Source organism: Saccopteryx leptura, chromosome 11, assembly GCF_036850995.1.
Source record: "Saccopteryx leptura isolate mSacLep1 chromosome 11, mSacLep1_pri_phased_curated, whole genome shotgun sequence".
NCBI classification, from domain to species: domain Eukaryota; kingdom Metazoa; phylum Chordata; class Mammalia; order Chiroptera; family Emballonuridae; genus Saccopteryx; species Saccopteryx leptura.
In genome coordinates this window covers 26588295-26609455 of record NC_089513.1, presented here as the reverse complement: position 1 = coordinate 26609455, position 21161 = coordinate 26588295, and the positions used below count along the sequence as shown (strand labels likewise).

Sequence of the window (21161 nt, the reverse complement as noted above, 5' to 3'; positions counted from 1 at the left end):
GCTGAGAGGTGAATAGATAATGGAAGGACAAGGGGTCGGTTTTGTTTCTCTGTTTCTGAGCTCCAGATGGTCAGGGTGAAGGAAAGAGCCACCCTTAGCAGCAATGGGAGTTGTCAGGATCATGGTGTATAGACATGTCCATGTGAAAGTTAGTCCTTGGGTTATGTAATGCTGGAAGCACCTCTTGGACAGTCTTTGAACAGTTTGCTGAGTAACCTGTAAATCCTGCAAGTGCTTAGGAAAAGGGTGGTTACATTTCTATACTTTGAAGTTAGAGTTTAAGTCCTAATGACCACTGCTTCTAGCTAGAATTAGCAGCAGGTCCCAGCCTATAATAAGCATGGGGCATTGAGACTAGAGGAATAGAGGAGATACTATACATTAAATAAAGTAACAAACTCAGACTGTCAATACCCACAGTAGAGATCTTTGAGGGATAAATAAAATTAAAATATTCAGGCAAGCATAGTAGATGGCCCGTGTGTTTACAAGAAATAAGATCAGCTTATCTGCTACTTGGAAGAAATACCTTAGGCTTGTGAACGATGTCCTTGGGCCTTCAGTGGCAATTCCCAGCATGCTGAGCAAGGTCAGTCACAGGTAGCTGGAGCAGGGCTAGAAGAGACTGAACCCTCCCTCCATGGAGCAAGGGGGCAGCTAACCTTCTTGTGTCCCTCTTTCCACAGCAGAGGTGTGTCCCTTAATGGAACCAGGAAGCCTGGCAGGCTTCAGTACAATGACCTTTCTTTCCACTCTGGAGCAGGGCCCTGATAGAATCTTATGAAGCCCTTTAGAGCGGTGGAGCCTTTAAGAGTGTATGCCAAAAGTTGGTATTTCCCAACTTCTTTTGGGCTTTATTTGCCTTTTCTTTTACTTCCTTGGCCATTATAGACCTTAAAACCATGCTCAGAAGATCTCACTGAGGGGCTTGACTAAGAGAGCAAAATTTGGGAATCCAGCATTTATAGAAGCCTATTAGGCTGAGTAAAGAAAAGATTTGATTTGTGGTGGTAGGTGGTTGGAGACTGCAGAGAGTCTGAGTTTGATCTAGGGTTAGATTTCAGGTTGTGGGGGTTAAGGCGGTGCCTAGATAGACTACGGACTGAGAATGAAGTTGAGCCTTAGTAGAGAAGACACGATATCCCTTTACAGCAAGGAAGTTAAGGAGGGTGGTGGTGTGTCTCCTTGATGCACGCAGGGAGGGGCTGCAGAGGAGTAGATTATTTACATATTGTAAGAGAGTACTAGTTTTGAGATTGCATGCTGCTAAATCCTGAGCTAGTGCTAGTCTAAACAGGTGTGGGCTGTTTTTGATCCCCTGGGGTAAGATAGTCTATGTAAGTTGCTGGGCTGTATTAGTGTCCAGGTCAGTCCGAGTGAATGCAAACCGAAAGTAAGAGTCAGGGTGTAGAGGAATGGTAAAGAAGGCATTCTTGAGGTCTAGGACCCTGAAGTGAGTGGTGTTTGAGGGAATGTGTGACAGTAACTTGTAGAGATTAGGGACTACAGGATGGAGGGGAACTATTGCCTCATTGACTAGGCGTAAGTCTTGTACAAGGCGATAATCCCCTGAAGGTTTTTGAACAGGAAAGATGGGGGTATTGCACGGAGAGTCCATGGGGATGTGTAAGGCTGGTTTAAGAGGTGGGTAATTATTGGTTTAAGGCCTTAGAAACAGACACAGTTACACATTAAACAAAGACTTTACATAAAAGTTATAAATTAAGGAATTTAAATGAGCGCGCTTTACTTGTTTCAATTCAAATTTTACTAGAAATATTTTCTGACAAACAAAGAGACAAGACGGATGTAAAGCCAATAGCCAGGACCACCATGATCACAGCAGCCTGGCCCATGCAGGTTTGCATTGAATTCAGACAGTCAGTAAAGAAACAACGGAACCAAAAACTGATGGGCCATCCTCTTTAATCCTAGCTTGCACCCAGTGGACAAGAAAAAACACACACTGGGCTCCAAAACCCACTCACATTCAGTGCTCACAAAGCTACTGACTTATCCGAGTTTCCTAGAATCAAAGGTTTCTAGCTCACCAGTCTTATTCACCTCTGTTCCCCATCTCCTTCCTTCTCCCTGCACAAACTCTGCACAAACTGGCTTCTCACTCAACAGTCCACCATCTTGGATGTTTCTCCTGGCCTCCTCCACGTGGCCTCTCTCTGCTGTCTCCTCTAATGTTAATCTCAGGAACTAAGAGCAAGCTTCCCGTTCTGTCCCCATTTTATAGTGTAGAAATCAAAACCTTTAATCCAATATACAAAATAGGGAAGTCTATACTACAAAGTCACTTATCTGAGGCATGATGGGATTGTACCACTCCACATCAAAAAGGGTGGGAAAGGCTTAGTCCTAAAACCAAGTCCCAGGCTACAAGGATCATGCCTGCTCACAGCCCGTCCCCAACACACATTAATATCACCTGGGTGATGGGCCTCTACGTGGCAGCGCCATCTTTAACAAAGTGAGCATAATATATTTTATCTGCTCAACAATGGATTACTTACTCTCATAGTTTAATATACAATTCTGTTTTTTTAAGTTTTTCGAGATGGCAGGGAGTTATCAGCATAGAGGGGAGGAAGAGAGAAAGCAGATGGATGGACAGTGTGAGCAGCTGGATGGAAAGGAGAGTCAGAAACTGCGAGAGGAGGAGTCAGAGTCAGAGAAGAGACAGGCACCACAGCTGGAGCCACAGTTTCTAAGGAGGGGAGAGGGGATGAAGAACACAGTGGAGAAGGGAGAAGCCCCTAGCCAGCAGGGGAGGGGAACGAGGGAGTGTGGTATTTGCAGGTGAATGAGAATCAGGTTTCTGCAAAGGGAGGGGGCTCTTGGAGGGAAGAGACTCCAGTTGAAGAAATATGCAGAGGGACCAAAGAGGGGTCCTGAGAGAGGGGTGCCCTCAGGGGTCAGGCAGGAGAGAGTTTTGGAAGTCCACAGAGAAGGAGAGATTAGGAGTGAATGTTTTAGGTGAGGTTTCTTTGGTCAAAAACGGCCTGCGTGTAGAACAGAAGGCACAGAAATTAAGGACAGGAAAGAAGGGAGAAGCAAAGCCCGCACGTAAGGAATCTCTGATGCCCTCCCCATCTGGTGGCAAAAGTTGTCAAGATCTCTTAGGATATTTTAATGGTAGTAGAACGGAACCTGGCTAGGTGCCTAGACTTTCGAGAAAGTCCATAGAAGCTAGCTGCTCAGAGTAGAAATCTCCCAAACTGTGAACCTCAGAGAGTAGGGTGAGTGCCAAAGGAGTAGAGGAGTCCCAAAGGAGTAGAGGAGTAGTCTCTGAGGCCTGAGATTGGGAGGAGCCCGTGTTCCGAGAGGAGTCTGGCTGGACGGTTTGGACTGGGAGGAGCCCACAGTAGAGGAGACTGGTGAAAGAAGGGGGCGTCCCCGCCTTCAATCACAGTTCCGAGAGGAGAAAAATCTCCGTAGAAAGTGAGTCTCAGACAAGAGGTCATCACCCCAAGGCTGAGATCCCAGGATGTAGGAGAGAGGCCTGGCTAGGCATGCCTAGACTTTCGTAGAAGTCCATAAAGGAGTAGTGGCAGACCACCCGTAGATATGGGGTCCGAAGTCAAAACCGTCCATCCAGGAAGGGGTGTTTTGGAGAGAAATTTGGATGCCAACCAGGGAAGGGGAGGGAGAAGCTCCTTACCTTCTGGTCCAGCAGGGGTTCAGGACAGGGTTAGACTGCTGGCCAATCAACCTACACTTGTACATCCAAACGAATCAGGGAGTACACCCAGGATGAGCTGCCACTGCCCATTGCTTCCCTGGTTGTAAGTTTAGACAGCAAAGAGGAATCATCCAGACAGTTAGTACTCTGTCCTGGGTTTCGGCACCAAATGTTGGAATCCATGGGAGTCCGAAAGACCAGAGTAACAGGCTTTATTGAAAAGAAGAAAGGAACCCTGCTGGGCACTTCTCCGAGGGAGAAAAGCACCGGTTACAGACTAGGGGTGAATCATATAGTGTTTGGGAGAGCTTGGGTAGATACTGAGGCAAAAGTTCTGGTATGTCTGGAATGCTCCAACTTGGGGGGCTTGCCAGCTTCTTGGAATTCCTCTGTCTCACAGTAAGGGTGAGGTTTGACAGATAAGCAGAACATCAAGAGGGCAGTTTGGAATCCCTGTGTCTATCAATTGGAAATGAAGATTACAATTTTAGATAATATTAAATATTATATAGACAAGCATGTAGGACTTCAGAGTTTAGAAATCTGAATTCTAGAGTCATTAATGCACGTTTCTGGGTTTTAACTGGGCTTTTGTCTTGAAAGCTCCAGTGGATCTGAAAAAAAACACCCAAGTATTCTGTCCAAAGTGCCATAAATATTGGTAATGCCAACCCTGGAACTCTGGTGTTTTTTTTGTTTGTTTTTGTTTTTGTTCTTTGTCTAGTACTTCCTCTACTCTTTAGAGTTTAGATCATTCAGAGGAAATCGTTGCTTGATATAGCAAATTTTTAAAATTTAATCTACAGTTTTTGGAAAGACCACTGAAATTTGAATTTGGCAAAATTCTAATTGTGTGATTGTTCCCTATTTAGCCTGTAGGCAGTGAAAGTTGTTACATTTCTTTCCCAAACAATTTTTCTCTTACTGGTTTCCCAAACGCCTCAAGCTCGTTTTCCGTAAAAAAAAAAAAAAAAAAAAAAAAAAAGTCCCGTCAAAACAGGAAGAATAATACAATACTGAAAGTCTGGAAAATAACCTGATTGGCTGTTTCCGAATTGTCATTTACCCGTAAGCAAGATGGAGGGCGCCTTTGCACATGCGCAGAGAGAAAGCTTAGGCGGGGAGTTCCGGCGCGGCGGATTACGTTTCAGTCAGGGATTGGCGGTGCCAGGGCTGAGAGGCGGGACCGGAAGCACCCGTGTTGTGGGACGCAGCCGGTTTAATCCAAACATCTTTCCAGTGCCTTGGTTCTAGCGATAGGTGCAGCTTTACACAGGTGCAATGGGGGAAGCGGAGAAGTTTCACTACATCTACAGTTGTGACCTGGACATCAACGTGCAGCTTAAGATGTGAGAAACTGTGGGGACAGGGACTGGATTGTTGGCGCTTAGGGACCGGGAATGAGGGCTCTGTGGGTTTGGAGAGAGGATGGTTACTAGTTTGAATGCTGGCCTTTGGGGCAGCGGGAAGGGCTGTGGCCAGGACTGCGGAGGAAAGCGGGAGCGCGAGAGGGGGGCGACAGGAGGGTTGAGGACGTGGTCTCAGGGAGGACAGCGGTAGAAATAAGCCCTTAACTAGCACGGTGTTTTACTTCCTTCAAAGCATTTTGCTATGCACAGCAACCTTTTGAAGCATTACTAGCCCATTTGACAGATGAAGAAATTAAGTCTTAGTAAAGTCGTCTCGCAGCTAATTGGAAGATCTTTATTGTAGACTCTTTAGTTGGTGCAGATGAGAAAGCTGAGAAAAAGATGAGCACGTGGATGCTCAGTAGAATGAGAAGCACGGGAAGTGTTAGAGGATTGGGGTGAACCTTTGGAAAGCCTGGCATTGTTTCGCCAGAGAAGTTGGGAGTGAGTCTGAGAGGAGAGTGCCAGTTGCAAAGGGACCAGACAATAGGAGAAAAAGACCTTGCAGGAATATCTTGGGGCATCAGGGTTGAAGTAAAGGCCAAGGGCATGACATCGTGAGATGAAAATAATGGAACTGAGGTGTGGCACCTGTAGGACCGAGTTGGAAATGATGTCCATTTTAAAGCAATCTTGGAGGAGTATTTTAATATGCAAAAATATCACACATTATTAATCACAACATCCTTCATAATAAGTCAGAATTTAACAAATGTTCCTCAGTCATATGTGCCTTTGAGTGAATGTTTCTTTTTATTGTCAGAAGTTACCTAAGATTGACAATTTGCTATTCTTTTTGAGTGATGTTAAGAATAATATATCAACAACGTACTGTCCATTTGTGTAGTACTTTATACATTCATTTAAGGTAATTTCTACATGATAACACCACTAGATGCTTATACAGGACCTGTATGCCATCATCTGGTCCAGGGCTTTCCTTTAGTCTCTTTCCTCTCAGTTTTTCTTGGACATATGAATGTATTTTTGAAACTTTTGAACATTAAAAGGAAAGAAAAGAACTGGTCCATTATTAACAGATACACACATTGAATATTTTGAGACAAAGATAAAATATTCACCAGAAGTTTGGTAAAATTTAGTACTAACCATCTTTTGGCTTCTCAGACTGTCATTGTTGGGTTTTTTTTGGGGGGGGGGGGAGGGAGCTGCAGGTATCAATTTAGAATCATCAAGTCAGAAAATAGTAAATTCTTTAAATATGTTTATTCTCCCCAGGTCTTTTCATCTATTTCTGTGGTTTTAATAACAGCTTGCACTTTGATGTCTCTTAGCACTGTCATTGAATATCAAACTGTCCTCAAGACATGGTCACTTTGGATGTCCCACAACTCTTTAAAAGCAACTTGTCCCTATCTGAGTACATCATTAGGCTGCCTCGTTAACTCTGATTTCCTACATTGTCTCATCCTATTTTGGTGATTGTTAGCAACATTTATTGAGTTTGTTAAGACAGAAAACTCAGAGTCCTGCAGACACCATCCCTTACCTTCTCTGTTTAATCAGTCACAAGTTGTCTTGAATCTATTTGCTAAATATCTTTTCTACCTTACTGCCCCAGACTTAGCCTATCTTTTTCCTCTCTAATTTTGACTGAAAATCTAACTTATCTTGCTTTTGGTAAGATCATATTAGATGTAAAGGTAACTTTAATTTCATGCACAGGAAAATGTTTAGGTAGCATAAGCTTACTTTGACACAACCATAAACTCTTTAGTATTTGTCATTGTTTGCTTAAAAAATGTTTGTCTAAACATTGTTGTTCTTATGCTTCCAGAGGAAGTTTGGAAGGAAAGAGAGAACAAAAGAGTTATAAAGCTGTTCTAGAAGACCCTATGTTGAAGTTTTCAGGACTGTACCAAGAGACATGCTCTGACCTTTATGTTACTTGTCAAGTTTTTGCAGAAGGAAAGCCTCTGGCCTTGCCAGTGAGAACATCTTACAAGGCATTTAGTACAAGATGGAAGTAAGTAGTTTTCTTGCATATGGTGAGTTTCCGACTGTCCTCCCATTTCTTTGTAAATGTATGATTTGGTAATGATTATAGAGAAATTTTTAAAAATTTCTTTAATACTTATAAGCATTAATTGAGTAGTTTAAAGCAGTAACCTACTCAAATAGAATAAAGTATTAAATATAACTCAGTTAAGATGGAAGTGAACTTCTTTGTAATCAATATGTTCACATATTTTTAGAAGAACTTGATTCACAAAATGATTCAAATGAAAAACACATGCATAATGTAACATCTTTAAATTTTCTTTCTGTGCCTTTGAACACAAAAACACTTCTTGATAGTCTTAAAAGTTGTCCAGTCAGATGTTTGGAGCTCAGATCTTTAAAGGCAGATCTATTATCTGTTCGGATCATATTTTATTATATGAAACTAACTTTTTTAAACTACATGGTTTATTGAGCATGGTACATTAGCAAATCATTATCAGGATGCAAGGCAAATATAATGAACATGAATTTCCTGGTTCTTTGGAACAATATTGTGGGTCCAACATTTAACCTTTTAATACTGCTTATTTGATAGGTTATATGGTGTTGTTTTTTTTAAATTGATTTTAGAGAGAGAGTAGAAAAATGTTTATTTTTAAAAAAGATTTTAGAGAGAGAGAGAGAGAGAGGCAATGAGAAGTATCAACTCAGAGTTCCTTCACTTGAGTTGTTCATTACTTGCTTGTTGCTTGTATGTGCCTTGACTGGGTAAGCCCAGGGTTTCGAAGCAGTGACCTCAGTGCTTCAGGTTGATGCCCTAAATGCTGTGCCCCCACAAGCCAGGCGAAAAGCATTAATTTGTGTATTCATTGGTTGTTTCCCATATGTGCCCTGACTGGGCAGTGAACCCACAACCTTAGTGTTTTGGGACTATGCTCTAACTGACTGAACTAACCGGCCAGAGCCTATATGGAGAAGTTCTAATGCTTGATCTATGAGTGTTATTCCATACCTTGGTAGGCTAGCTATAGGATATACCTGTTGTGTGCTGCTAGGAAGTAGCTTATGCCCACGGTGTTCATGGAAGACAAGGTATGGCCACATGGACTGCCAGGCTCTGCTGGTAAGGCTACAACCCTATGTTTATTCTGGAAAATTTTAAACCCTATATAATGGATTTATAAGTCCAGTCACCTAGTTTTGATGATTACTAACTCAAGGGCAGTCTTGTTTTATCTTTACCAATGTTATTTTGAAGCAAATTCCCAATATATTATCCTAATTGTAAATATTTATGTATATTTTTATTTTTAACTACATACATAATTGCAGTATCATTACACCTAAAACAACAGACCAAAATTTCTTAACTGTATCAAAGGTGGTTATACCAGAGTCAAGATATCTACAAAACCTGGAATTGTATGCAGAATTTTGTGTGCTGTTTATTTTTACAGGAACAAAGCTAAAAGCTTATTAGACGTCATGGGGTAGCTTGTGACACCAAAAAGACTTAGACTCACTAATTTAGTTCTAGAAAGTCAACATTTACAAATTATGAACAGTAGGACTTAGGAGTGCATTAATCATACTAGAGAGTTAGTGCAGTGTGTGTAAGGGTCAGGGTGCATGGTAGGAATCAGACCATCTGGACTCAGGCTTTACGGTTTTACAGTGAAGTGAAAGTTGGTAGGTGAATTTAGTCTTGAGTTAGTGAAGGTTGGGGTAGGGAAGATGCATGGGGAGGTAGAGAACAAAATGATGTTCAAAATGTACAGCTTTTGATGTTTGACCAGATCTTTCCAGAATTTCTAAACTAGCTAGGGTAGTTTTGAAACTCTTTAGCTACAGATTTGTTTTCTTAAAAAGAACTCTTCTGTAGAAGCTCAGTATATGAAACAGGTTAAAGTACAGTACTTTGTTTAAAAGGTATGGGAAGCCTGGTGTTAGATTGCAAGTGATTTAAGGCTTGATTGCTTGATGATAATGTATTGTCTCCTGGTCAAAGGGCAGACACAGGGGTGAGAATTTTCACCTGCTGATCCATAGGTTGCAAGATTGAAGTCGTGTTGGGTGGGAGGTAGAGGACTTTCAGGAATTTGAACTCATCAAGAATGTCATCTTCAAGACCAGGTGGGTGGGCTGGAGCATTTTCAAGGATTAGTATTGCTTTCATCGGGAGTTTATTTTCTTGAAGATATTTCTTCACTGCAGGACCAAAGATGAGATTTACCAATTCAATAAAAAACTGCCCGCGTAACCTATGCCCTAGCATTGGCATGCCACATAACCTGCAGTTTTTCTTTAAGAATCTTGTGAGTCTTAAAGGGTCGAGGATTTTCAGAATGATACAGTAGCAGTGGCTTTACTTTACAGTCACCGCTAGCATTTGCACACAATGCAAGGGTCAGATGGTACTTCATGGGTTTATGGCCTGGCAGCTTCTTCTCCTCTGCGGTGATGAAAGTCCTCTAGGGCATTTTTTTTCCAAAACAATCCTGTTTCGTCACAGTTGAACACTTGTTGGGAGATGTAGCCTGCCTATGTGATAAGCGCAGCAAAACATGCGATGTACTCCTCAGCTGCCTTAACATCAGCACTTGCAGCTTCACCATGCCTCACCACCCAGTGGATGCCAGATCTCTTCTTGAAATTTTCAAACCAGCCGTGACTTGCCTTAAACGTATCTTCTGCCTCTTTTAAGGTTGATGATTTTTCAAGTTGCCATAAATAATACGTGCCTTTTTGCATATTACAGTCTCCGTCACTTTATCTCCTGCCAGCTCTTTCTCTTTCACCCACACCAGCAGAAGCTTCTCCATTTCTTCATGGATATCTGCCCTTAATTGGGACAGAATTGTAGTTCCTTTTGCTGGATTTGCACTTTTGATGGCATCCTTTTGTTTAAGGATGATACAAATTGTAGATGTATTGTGGTCATACAGCTTTGCCAGTTCAATCACTCGTACATCACGCTCATGTTTTTCTATTATTTCTTGCTTTACTTCTGTTGACATCATTCTCTTCTTCTCACCACTGTCCTTTACACTCCCATTCTTTGGCCCCATGATAGCACACAAAAAAAGTTAGTAAAAAAATGCAAAAATGATGCAAGAACAGGTACAGTGCACGAGATTCGACTTGATTCTGCAGGTAACACATGAGAAAGAACGAGATGCTGGTGTTGTGCTGCCGGTACTGGATCTATGCGCCAACTAGCGGCAGCTTCCTGAATCACAACTCGTATCGGAATTTTGCTCGGATCTTAAACAAAAATATGGACCGAGTCACAGCTCGTATCTTAAAAATAAAAATTTTGTATGTCAGTCTGCTCGTATCTCAAGGTACCACTGTATATAAACATGTTTTAAAAGCACAAAAAAACTAATAGCTAAGTGTTATCATTATTAATGAAATAACTTGAGGAACAGAAAAATCTCATGTAAAAAAATGTCATATGTCTGTCCTGAGCTGTCTGGTAACTTCATATTACAAAGGTAGTGAATAGTCTGCTTTTAGTCTTTTTCAGGCTTTGGTTTTCTGCTTTATTTCAGGCATATTATAGGACCATGTTATCCTTAGCAGTGTTTTGTATAAAACCTGTATTCCAGGCAATGCTTATAGACATTCACAGTTTGGTTCAAAATAAGTTTGGTTATAAAGAGGGTTAAGTGTTTCCTGACCAGGTGGTGGCACAGTGGATAGAGCATTGGCCTGGGATGCTAAGGACCCAGGTTCAAAACCCTGAGGTTGCTGGCTTGAGTATGGGGTCACCAGCTTGAACGTGGGATCATGGACATGACCCCATTGTCACTGGCTTGGCTGGACTGCCCCCCACCCATCAAGGCACATATGAGAAAGCAATAGCAAACAACTAAAATGCCACAGCTATGAGTTGATTCTTTTCAATCTCTTCCTTCCTGTCTATCTCTGTCTCTCTCACAAAAAAAAGTGTTTTCCAAAATTATTATTAGTATTATATTCTTTGAGTCTGAGTGATATTTTGGGGGTTTTTTTTGATTAAAGGATTTATCACTGTTATTTTTTATGAGCTCTGTTTTTCAAAAATATTTATTTCATGTGTTTTATGTTTAAAATTGAAATTGCCTAGGGCAAAATTGAGGTAAGGGTCACATTCATTTTTGTAGTACTGACTTAATCTTTGGGACAGTTTCTCTGGCCAAACCTTCTCATATGGTTTGTTAATTTTAAAGAGGGCTTTATATCTTTAATACATGTTTACATTGACTTTATTTCCATAGCTGGAATGAATGGCTGAAACTGCCTGTGAAATACCCTGACCTGCCCAGGAATGCCCAGGTGGCCCTGACTATCTGGGATGTGTATGGACCAGGGAAGGCAGTGCCTGTGGGTGGGACGACGGTTTCGCTCTTTGGAAAATACGGGTAAGCATGCTCTTTTCCTAATCTATAGGGGTGTTGTAGTTTTCTGGTCCTTTTCTTTTTGGGAAGCTCTAATAGTTTATGTCCAGACTGGTTCTGTGTGTACATGTTTGGCACATGATTCCGTCATTCTCCAGACTGAATCTGATGGATTTTTGATGGGGTATGCTGATAGATTAATTAAGAAACGCAGTTTATGTTACTCTGCTGTTAGTGATTGGTAATGTGATCCCCACTACAAAATAGTCATTGGAAATCAGAGTCTTGCTTTTAGGAAAAGTGCTATATGCCATATACTGTAACAGCTTTGCTTTTCTGCTTCATCATACTAGTGATAAAAGGAAAATAAGCAGGGTTAAAAAGCACTAATATGCTAATCGTGGTAACGATTATAATAGAAAAGTTAATTCAGCTTTTAAAAATTTACAGAAAATAAAAGTTTATTTTGAACAAAACAAAACCCATATTTCTATCCTTTTTTTTTGGAAAGGAGATTCACTGTTTATCCTTAGAAAAATTGTTGATATTCTATTACTTATTCTGTGTATATTAATTGGATCTTTTCTTTAAAGAACGTGGTCTTTTATCAAGTATTGAGTTAGCTTTGTATACAGTTCATTTAGTAAGGACAGATCGTGCATGTTTTATTTTTTCCCTTTCATTTAAGACTGAGTTGGTGCCCTGGTAACCTGCAAAGGTAGTGAGTGATTGATGGTTTTCTGTTTTTTGTCTTTATATTTTATCCTGAACTTTATAGTCTTAAACATTTTTTATCTTTATTCGTTATAATGCCTATCTTATAGGAACCCCTTCAAGTTGATCCCATGTCCTTTTGATAGTTCTCTAACAGACATTAATAGCTTCTGTGCTTTCTCTTGGACAAGCTATTCCAGGCTCATCGGGAAGTTTCTGTCTGAGATCTGGTGTCTTTGAAAAACATCCTTGTTCCTTTCATTGCCAAACAGTAGAGACTTTAGTCTAAATATTACCAAACTTCTTAATTTTTGTTTATTTTAAAGTTGGGAAATGTGTATCTCCTGAATTAATTTTCACATCATTAAATATGAATGGTCATATTTTGATATATTCATTTACTCTTTGAAATTATGTTCCTGTGAATTGTTTTTGAAGTCTGTGGCCCACTTTTTAAAATTGAAATGTAGTTCACCATAAAATTATTGACATTGTTTTGAGTTGTTCTTTTTCTTATTAATGTATTGGGGGGGGTCTTTGTAGATTAAAAAAGTCATCCCTTTGTGTGTTTCATGCTACAAATACTGTTTTTTCTGTTTGACATTTTCTTTTCTTAAATATTTGTTTATTTACTTACTATTCATGGATCTTAAATTATGAAGTAGAATTTATCAGCTTTTAATGGCCTGTGAATTTAATTTTTAAAAAGTTCTTTCCCAGTTTAAAAAAATTTTTTTTTCTGTTATGGTTTTAATTCTTCACATTTAAATCTTTGATTCTTCTAAAATCACTGTTGTGAAAGGAGTGATTATTGGGTTAGCTTTTTTTTTTTTTTAACAATGGTTGACTAGTTATTTGTCTCAATACCATACATTAAGCCATTGTTTCCAACTATTTTGAAATAGCATTCTTATGTGTTCATTTCATTATGTATTGACATTGAAGTGAAAAAGTGTAGTATATTATATGTAGTTAGGAAGGCAGGTAATAGAACTAGATTATCTGGGTTGAAATCCTGGCTTGTTTGCTAAATATATATGCCCTTGGAGAAGTTATTTAATCTACCTATGCCTCAATTTTCTCATCTGTGAAATGAGATAACAATAGTATTTAACTCATGAGGTAGTATATGGTGATAAATTACTAAAGGCATAATGAGTTTAATGAGTGCTCAGTAAATATTAGCTATCATTTCTGAACTAGTCTGTTAGTTTTTAATACTATTATACATTAAAATGTTTTAATATTAGATAGGAAGAGTTTTCCTCATTAGTCCTCTTTTTAGACTTTCTCTAGCCATTCTCTTTGTTTTGTCAGACAAATATTGCCATTATTTCCTCAATTTATATAGAACTCATTGTTATTTTGTTGGGAAATTGTATTACATCATATGTTAAAGAGATAATTGACACTTTTATAGTACTGAATTATTCTATCTAGGAATAGTGTATGTCAGAAAGGCTTAAACTCATGAATAAAATCTAGGTGTGATTCCATTTAGAATAGCTTGAATGCATAGTATTGTGTAGGTATTTTAGTTTAATGTAGCTTTTAAAGAGATATTTGTAATTGGAATCTAGGCAGGAATAGTAGGTTAGACATAGTCTGAGGCTTTGATAAAATATCAAGTTACAGTAGAATGGATGTGTTACTAAATCAGTTCTGTTCCTTTCCCAGAGTGATTGTTCCTTTTACCTTTTCTTGGTGGGGTTTTCGTGCCCCAGAGAGAAAGCATACAGTTTATATCTTAGTCTTAGTGGTTAAATGTTCTTGAGAAGCAGTCAGATAGACCTCCTGGTCTTTCTTCCTGGCCTTTTTGGAAATGGTTTACCTTCTGGAATGTTAGCAGGAGGCTCCCTCATAAGAATTCCTCTTTAGCTCTCAGGTGCGCTGTTAAATATAAATATTTTGAATATTTTGAACTTCGTGGATTAGTCTGCGGGCCACACAAAATTGTTCGGCGGGCCGCGAGTTTAAGACCCCTGAACTAGAGTATGGAAGTATGGTGAAATGACTGACGAAAGCAAATAAACTCTCAGATTGACATTTCTGATACTGCTTCTCTCAGATTTTGGCAAGTTTTTGAAAAGTACATGAAATCAGTAATAATATGTCTTTGTATAAAATGAGCTGGTAAGCTCACTTAAAAAGCACCTTCCTGTGTTCTGAATAATTCTTGGTGGGGCCCAAGGACCAGCATTTGTAATAAGCATCCCAGGTGATTCTGTGAAGGGTGGCTGTGGACCGCACTGAGAAACACCGCACTAACCTTTTTATAGCTGTCTTGGTTTTTCATGCAGTTCTTTTCAGAGCTTTCTCCTTACTCCATCCTCTGGTACCCACTTTGTTTGTGTTTCTGTGTATATCCCAGTAAAGTAATAATTTCTTTACCTTGGATCCAAACATGCTAGGAACATGCCTGAAACATAAATCAGGAGTATTTGTTTTAGTTTAAGAAGTAATTAAAGCCCAAGGATTTTCCCAAAGGTAGTAGTAGCAGTAAGTGGGGGTTAAATTTCAATTAGTTTTTCTGGTATTAAATGATAAGACTGAATCTTGAAGAGTCATCTGTTTTATCTGAACTGGGAAAGTAGTTCATGCTGTTGCTCCGTATCCTAGCCACATCAGATGTTAGATACCAGTGAACCATGTTGGAGAGCAGCCTCGATTCTGTGAGATTACCTCTGAGGGAAGGGTTTATCCAAGGTGAGTCATTGATTTCCCACTCTCAGAATTTTTTTTTAATTTTTCTGAAGCTAGAGACCGGGAGAGACAGTCAGACAGACTCCCGCATGCACCTGACTGGGATCCACCTGGCACGCCCACCAGGGGCGACGCTCTGCCCACCAGGGGGCGATGCTCTGCCCCTCCGGGGCGTCGCTCTGCTGCAACCAGAGCCACTCTAGCGCCTGGGGCAGAGGCCAAGGAGCCATCCCCAGCGCCCGGCATCTTTGCTCCAATGGAGCCTCGGCTGCGGGAGGGGAAGAGAGAGACAGAGAGGAAGGAGAGGGGGAGGGGTGGAGAAGCAAATGGACGCTTCTCCTGTGTGCCCTGGCCAGGAATCGAACCCGGGACTTCTACACGCCAGGCCGACCTCTACCACTGAGCCAACCGTCCAGGGCCCACTCTCAGAATTTTTGCTAGTACAGAATTATGTATTAAGTTCATACTCTTATTTACTTGATATTGTTATTTATACTAGCTCACTTTTTTTTTTACTTTCATGTAATTTAAAGAAAAAAATTAATATCCTGCTCTACATGGAAAACAAGTATTATTTAACATTGATAATGATAAAAAATAAATACCTTGAAAATAACTATGTTATTAAACATTAGAAATGGAAACAAAACCCCTAGTGAAATAGAAATGATAAGAAGCTTTGCAAATATGTATAGAATACCTATTCAAAAAAGTCCGTTAACTGTTTGTGCTTAGTCAGTTGTAGGGGGATATTCAGCTCACTGTCAGTTAGTTTAAGGTCAAGATAAGGTTTTACAGCAACATTTTTTTTTAGCCAGTTGACCTTCTATGTGGTAGTAGGGCAATTGATAACATTAGGTATTAATAGAACTCTATGGATAATTTGAACAGTGTAGAAGAAATGCAAAAATCCTAGATCACTTTCTCCTGTTTCCTCTAGGCTGATGGTTTTACTGACCTTCATGGAATTGGAAGAAAATGTACGAAATTAAAATAATGCCATCTTCTCTGTGTCCTGGGGCCTTTCCTTGTGGAGATGAGCCCAGGGGTTCTCTAGCTGATTCCGGAATTCTTGTGCTTTGGGTTGTGGAAGGGTGTGATGCTGTTCAGGAGTGCCAGGTGTTGCAGCAGAGTACAGCCTTCGACTTGGACCTCCACACAACTGCCTGTGTGCGGTGCTGCTGATAGCCTGGCAGGGGAGCCGCTGAGTCTTTGGGGTGGCCTCAGCCAGAGGGCCTGCCTTCTTCCACCTACTCTAAACATCGTGTCATTTTCCTCCACATTCTCATCACTAGGGGAGCGCTAGTTTCCTCAAATGTTTCTTAGGCAATGAAATAACACCAGATGCTCCCCATCTTTTTCCCTCAATAGTCCTGGTGTGGATATAGTAGCTCTTAAAAAGTGGTCCTCAAAGTGACTCATAGTTGCATTATAGCATTGGGAATCTTGTGACTATCAGCTCTTACTATTTGCTAATACCTGTTTTTTATATACTTACTTGAGTCAGTGTGAAACTAATTGTTGGAGAATACTGTAATTAATAATTGAAAGACTGATTTGTTAGGATATGGCTCGAATAACTAATTGTCCTCATTTTGAAAGTCTAGCTTGTGAGACTTCTAAGGAGGTAAAGAATGGATTGATCATTAGATTGACTTGGCACAGAACCCCAGGCGAGCTGCAGCTTTCTCCTGCAGATGTTTTTTCCAGTGTGGATCTGAAGCCGGGGCAGGTGCTGCTGTGGTGGCTTGGCTCTGGGAGTCAGAGCAGCAGCAGCAGCTGTTGCTGGGGCCTCTGCTGGCATCTGAAGGAGGGCCTGCTGTGGAGTTTCTTTTGTCTTGCCTGCTTGTCTTAATTTCCCAAGTGGATGTGATGCTCTGAGCATCTTCTGGCTTGCCACCTGGAGGCTGTGTATAACTCTACAGAGGTTCCATTAGTGTCAAAAGAAAGTAATATATTCGCTTGATCATTTGAGTTACTTGCCGTTACTCCTGCTCTTCATATCCCCTATCCTTAAATCTTCTCTCCAGATCCATCCCAAGGCACCTAAATCATTTAGTAAACTGACTTCCTGCCAAACGTACTTATTTTTGATTTAGTTAAGTTCAGCCAGTCAAAGTATTCACTGGGGTAGAAGGATGTGAAGAAAATGAAGGGAGACCTGATGTTTCAGAAGGTACATTTAAGGAAGGTATATTTAAGGATATTCATTTAAGGAAATTCAAATAAAGATATTATTTCACTGTACAAAGTTTCTTAGGGACTAAGCAGGTCTGCTTGATATTGAGTCCATATCTCAATTAGAGGGGAAAGGAAATGAAAGACTTGTTTATGTGCTTTTTTGTAATGTAACATTTTTGATCTCTAACATGGTAAACATTAAAAATTTTGATTCCTCACAACCAGTCAGGGCATTTGCTATGGGCCTGTAAGGTAAGCTTTTGCAGACATAGTTGCTGTATATTACCTGTTTATTGCCAACCTTAGAGACCTTGCAGTAGATATGGTCTTTAATCTTATTGTGCTCATGAGCTTATAGCTATCCTTTATAGTTTTCTATCTAAGTGTTTATGGCATCATTACTTTGCATAATGTTCAGTGAAGATTCTCTTTATTACTTCAGGAAAATCTGTGGAGAAATTTTCCATTAGTGAGAACAAGATAATAGTTTAAAAAATTTATGTAAAACTTTTACAGTTAAGTGCAATTTTTAAAAGATGGGAAATGTGTCAATATATATGCAACATGTATCTTATTTTAAAAAAATATTTAATGAGTGTGCAAAATGCTTTAGACTTGCCTGTCCACCTGCACACACCTAAAGTCTTATTCTTTCTATGCAGTTGACATGGAAAGCTCGGAAAGGATGCTATTTGAGCAGACTTCATTGAACAGTTTTGTTTAAATAAAAGAGAGAGAGAGAGAGAGAGAGAGAGAACACACTAACAACTTTTTTATCTTCCTTCCATTAGGAAAAAAACAAAAACAAAAAGCTCAGGAACTTGACATTAATATATCTAAAAAAAAACCCCAAAAACAAAACAGTTGTCCAAATTCCTTCATGAGTTTGTTCACCATGTATTTTAGATCTTTTTGGTAGTTTTTTGAAGAAAAGATAATAATTAAATGTCATGAAGTTTTTCACTGTAAAGCAGGATCCACCAGGCTCAGAGTGAGTTTCTCACTGTATGTTTTGTAAACATGGGAATTTTTTTCTTACATGAATTCACTGTTCTTTTTCCCATAAGACCTTGCTCTTATAGAAAGGAAGACAGGAGAAAGATCAACCTGTACCTAGTGAAAAGGATAATAATAGTTAACATTTACTGAATACTAATTGTGTGTCAGGTCCTACTCTTAAGTACTTTTACTTGTGCTGATTTAATTTTTATAATAGCCCTGTAAGGTACAAGTACTCTTTATAATCCCATTTTATAGATGAGGAAACTGAGGCACAGAGAATTTAAGCAATTTATCCAAGGTCACATAGGTCATAGATGGCACAACTTAGATTCCAACCCCAGCAGTTTGGACAGTCACTGTGCTGACTTGTCCCATAGACAGTTATGTAATTATTTAAATTTTGTTTCAGTCATTATAAAGGTGATATTCTTTCATTGGGTAGGAATTTGGTCTCTATTATTCCCAAGATCTCCAGTGAAGTGATTAAGGGTGTTTGATCCATTCCCGATCCTTCCATTTGTCCAGTGTACCTTCAGAATCTCTGTGATAGTACTGAAAGCTTGGAGGAGAAAAGAATAGCATGTGAAACAGTGTTACATGGATTTTAGTTGCTTAGGTAATTGCTTTACAACCCACTGGAGGTTTAAAGCTTGGCGAGAGACACGCATTTCCTAGTGTGGAATTCTCTGTTTAGGGATCTAAAGTTTCCTGTAATGAACTACATTAATTTGCTTCTACCCTGAACATTCTCTTTTTGCCTAGCATGTTTCGCCAAGGGATGCATGACTTAAAAGTCTGGCCTAATGTAGAAGCAGATGGATCAGAACCCACAAAAACTCCCGGCAGAACAAGCAGTACTCTCTCAGAAGATCAGATGAGCCGCCTTGCCAAGGTAAAAAGGAACTTTTGGAACAGGTGGAAAGCTCTGAGTAATGTCTGTTGTGGTATAAATTAACATGATTAATTCTTCCAGTTTTTTGTTTTGTTTGTTTTTAGAGAGAGAGGAAAAAAGACTTATACATTCATTGGTTGATTTTTGTATGTGCCCTGAATGAGGATTGAACCCCACTCTGAGATTACCAGCCAGAGCCCAGACTATTTTTATATTTAGATTTAAATTTTTAATGGTTTTATTGAAATAGAATTCGTATATAAAGTTCACTGTTGTAAAGTGTACAGTGAATGTTTTACTAAATTTGTAACTATGTATCCATTAGCAGTCCTTCTCCACTCCCTCCAGCCCCTGGCAACTGCTACTCTACTCTCTGTCTTCATGAATTTTCCTATTCTGGATATTTCATGTAAATGGAATCATATCATGTGGCCATTTGTATCTGTGATTCCATCAGATTGGACAATGTAGAACTTTTGGTGATATTTTCAAGATGACCACCAGCCTCTTTTGGTGACATAGTCTTCCAGACACATTAGTGAGTCTTATGTTGTTTGAAAGGGAAGATTCCATATACTGTTAGTCTATTATTCTCTTTCCACTTCTACTCCTGTTTTTGTAAGCAGATTGAGTGATTCCCTTTTCATTTCAAAACTGTTTTAAGTGTTTTCACTGAGAAATACAAAAGCTAAGCTCAAATCTGTGCTTAAATCAGAATGATGTAACTTATTTTGTCAATACCTGTTCACAAAACACTATGCTAAGTACTGTTTTAAGATCTTTTTACAATTATTTAATTAAGAGACTTTCATTTCATTCTTACATGTAATTTTCTGCCGCCATCTTATTAGTGTAGATGACTCTTTAAACCACCACTCTGTAGGTGGTTTTGATACCAAGCCTTTTCGGCTTGTTGCCTCCACATATATGGAAGAAATATTAATTATAAAGCATCACTACTTACATCGGCTAGGCTTTGTACTTCACCATAAAATTTTTGTTATCAAGTCCATTCTGTGAATTTTTTGTAGTTCTTTTATGGAAAAATGATTCATGACTTTCTAATATGCTTTTTAAGTAAATTACTATTCTCAATGTCCTTCTCTATAACCAAATAAGTAGTTTAATTTTCAATTCAGCTACTCATTCTGAGATTTTTTTTTTATATTCTTACATGGGATATATGAAATTTCTTGAGCATTTCATATGTCTTTTTAAGAGTTTGTCTTGGTGATGAACTTTCATTTAAGCTACTCTGTGACTTTTTTAAACCTTGAATAGTTCATAGAAATTTTGTAGCTTGTGTTGAAGAAGCAAATGCTCTTCAATTGCTTTATTGAGAACACCAACAGCATTGTGATTCATATTATGGTCTAAGTTCTAAAATTGAGGAGAAAGAGACAGAGTTAGGAAATATAAAGCTGTATAGTTGTCCACTTTGGTTCTCATTAAATGAATTATTTAGGCTTCTATTAACGTTTTTTTTTTATTTTTTTATTTTTTTGGTGAGAAAGAGAGAGACAGGACAGACAGACAGGAAGGTATATGCCTTCACCGGGGGTGGAGGACTCCAGCAGAGCGAGTGACCACTTGCTCAAACCAATGACCTTGAGCTCAAGCCAGCGACCTTTGAGCTGAAGCCAGCAACCACGGGGTCATATCCATGATCCCATGCTCAAGCTTGCAACCCCTCACTCAAGCTGGTGAGCCTCGCTCAAGCCAATGACCTCAAGGTTTCGACCCTGGGTTCTCAGCATCACAGGCTGATGCTCTATCCACTGCGCCACTGCCTGGTCAGTCCATGTTCTAATTCAAAAATAATTTTTAGCGACTATGACATTCTTCAAATAGCAGTATATACAGCACTGGAATTTGTTTGAACTGGACTTCTAGCTTTCTAGTGTAGCACAGTGTTGTAGTATACATTTCTCGTTTCTAACTTTTGAATTTTATGGTTGGGAAATAGGTATGACTTGCTAATGATCAGCTTTTAATGACTTAAAGAATACCCCTTAAAAATCATATGGGTTCATATTTATTTTTTCGGTTTTCTGTGCAGTGTTGCAATTCTAGAAGCAGTGACTAAATGTGCAAAGCTTTGTGAGGTGTTGGAAAGAAGCCTTCTTAACATTTTTGTTCATTGGTAACAATCATCATCAACAGTCCAAATGTTTTATATTGGAGAGTATGGCAAGTCGGGTCGTCTTTTCAAGAGATAGTTA

The 21161-nt window shown here is 39.3% G+C and overlaps 1 protein-coding gene across 2 annotated transcripts in view; it reads left to right on the top strand.

The window, feature by feature from the left end:
* Positions 1–4900: 4900 nt before the first annotated feature.
* PIK3C3 (phosphatidylinositol 3-kinase catalytic subunit type 3) overlaps positions 4901–21161 on the top strand; it is a 122120-nt gene continuing 105859 nt past the window's right edge. For both annotated transcript variants that reach the window (XM_066352887.1, XM_066352888.1), the window contains exons 1-4: positions 4901–5040; positions 6899–7087; positions 11328–11471; positions 18810–18939. In XM_066352887.1, coding sequence (XP_066208984.1) covers positions 4973–5040; positions 6899–7087; positions 11328–11471; positions 18810–18939 — 531 coding nt within the window. In that variant the 5' untranslated portion in view covers positions 4901–4972. The remainder of the gene's footprint in view (positions 5041–6898; positions 7088–11327; positions 11472–18809; positions 18940–21161) is intronic.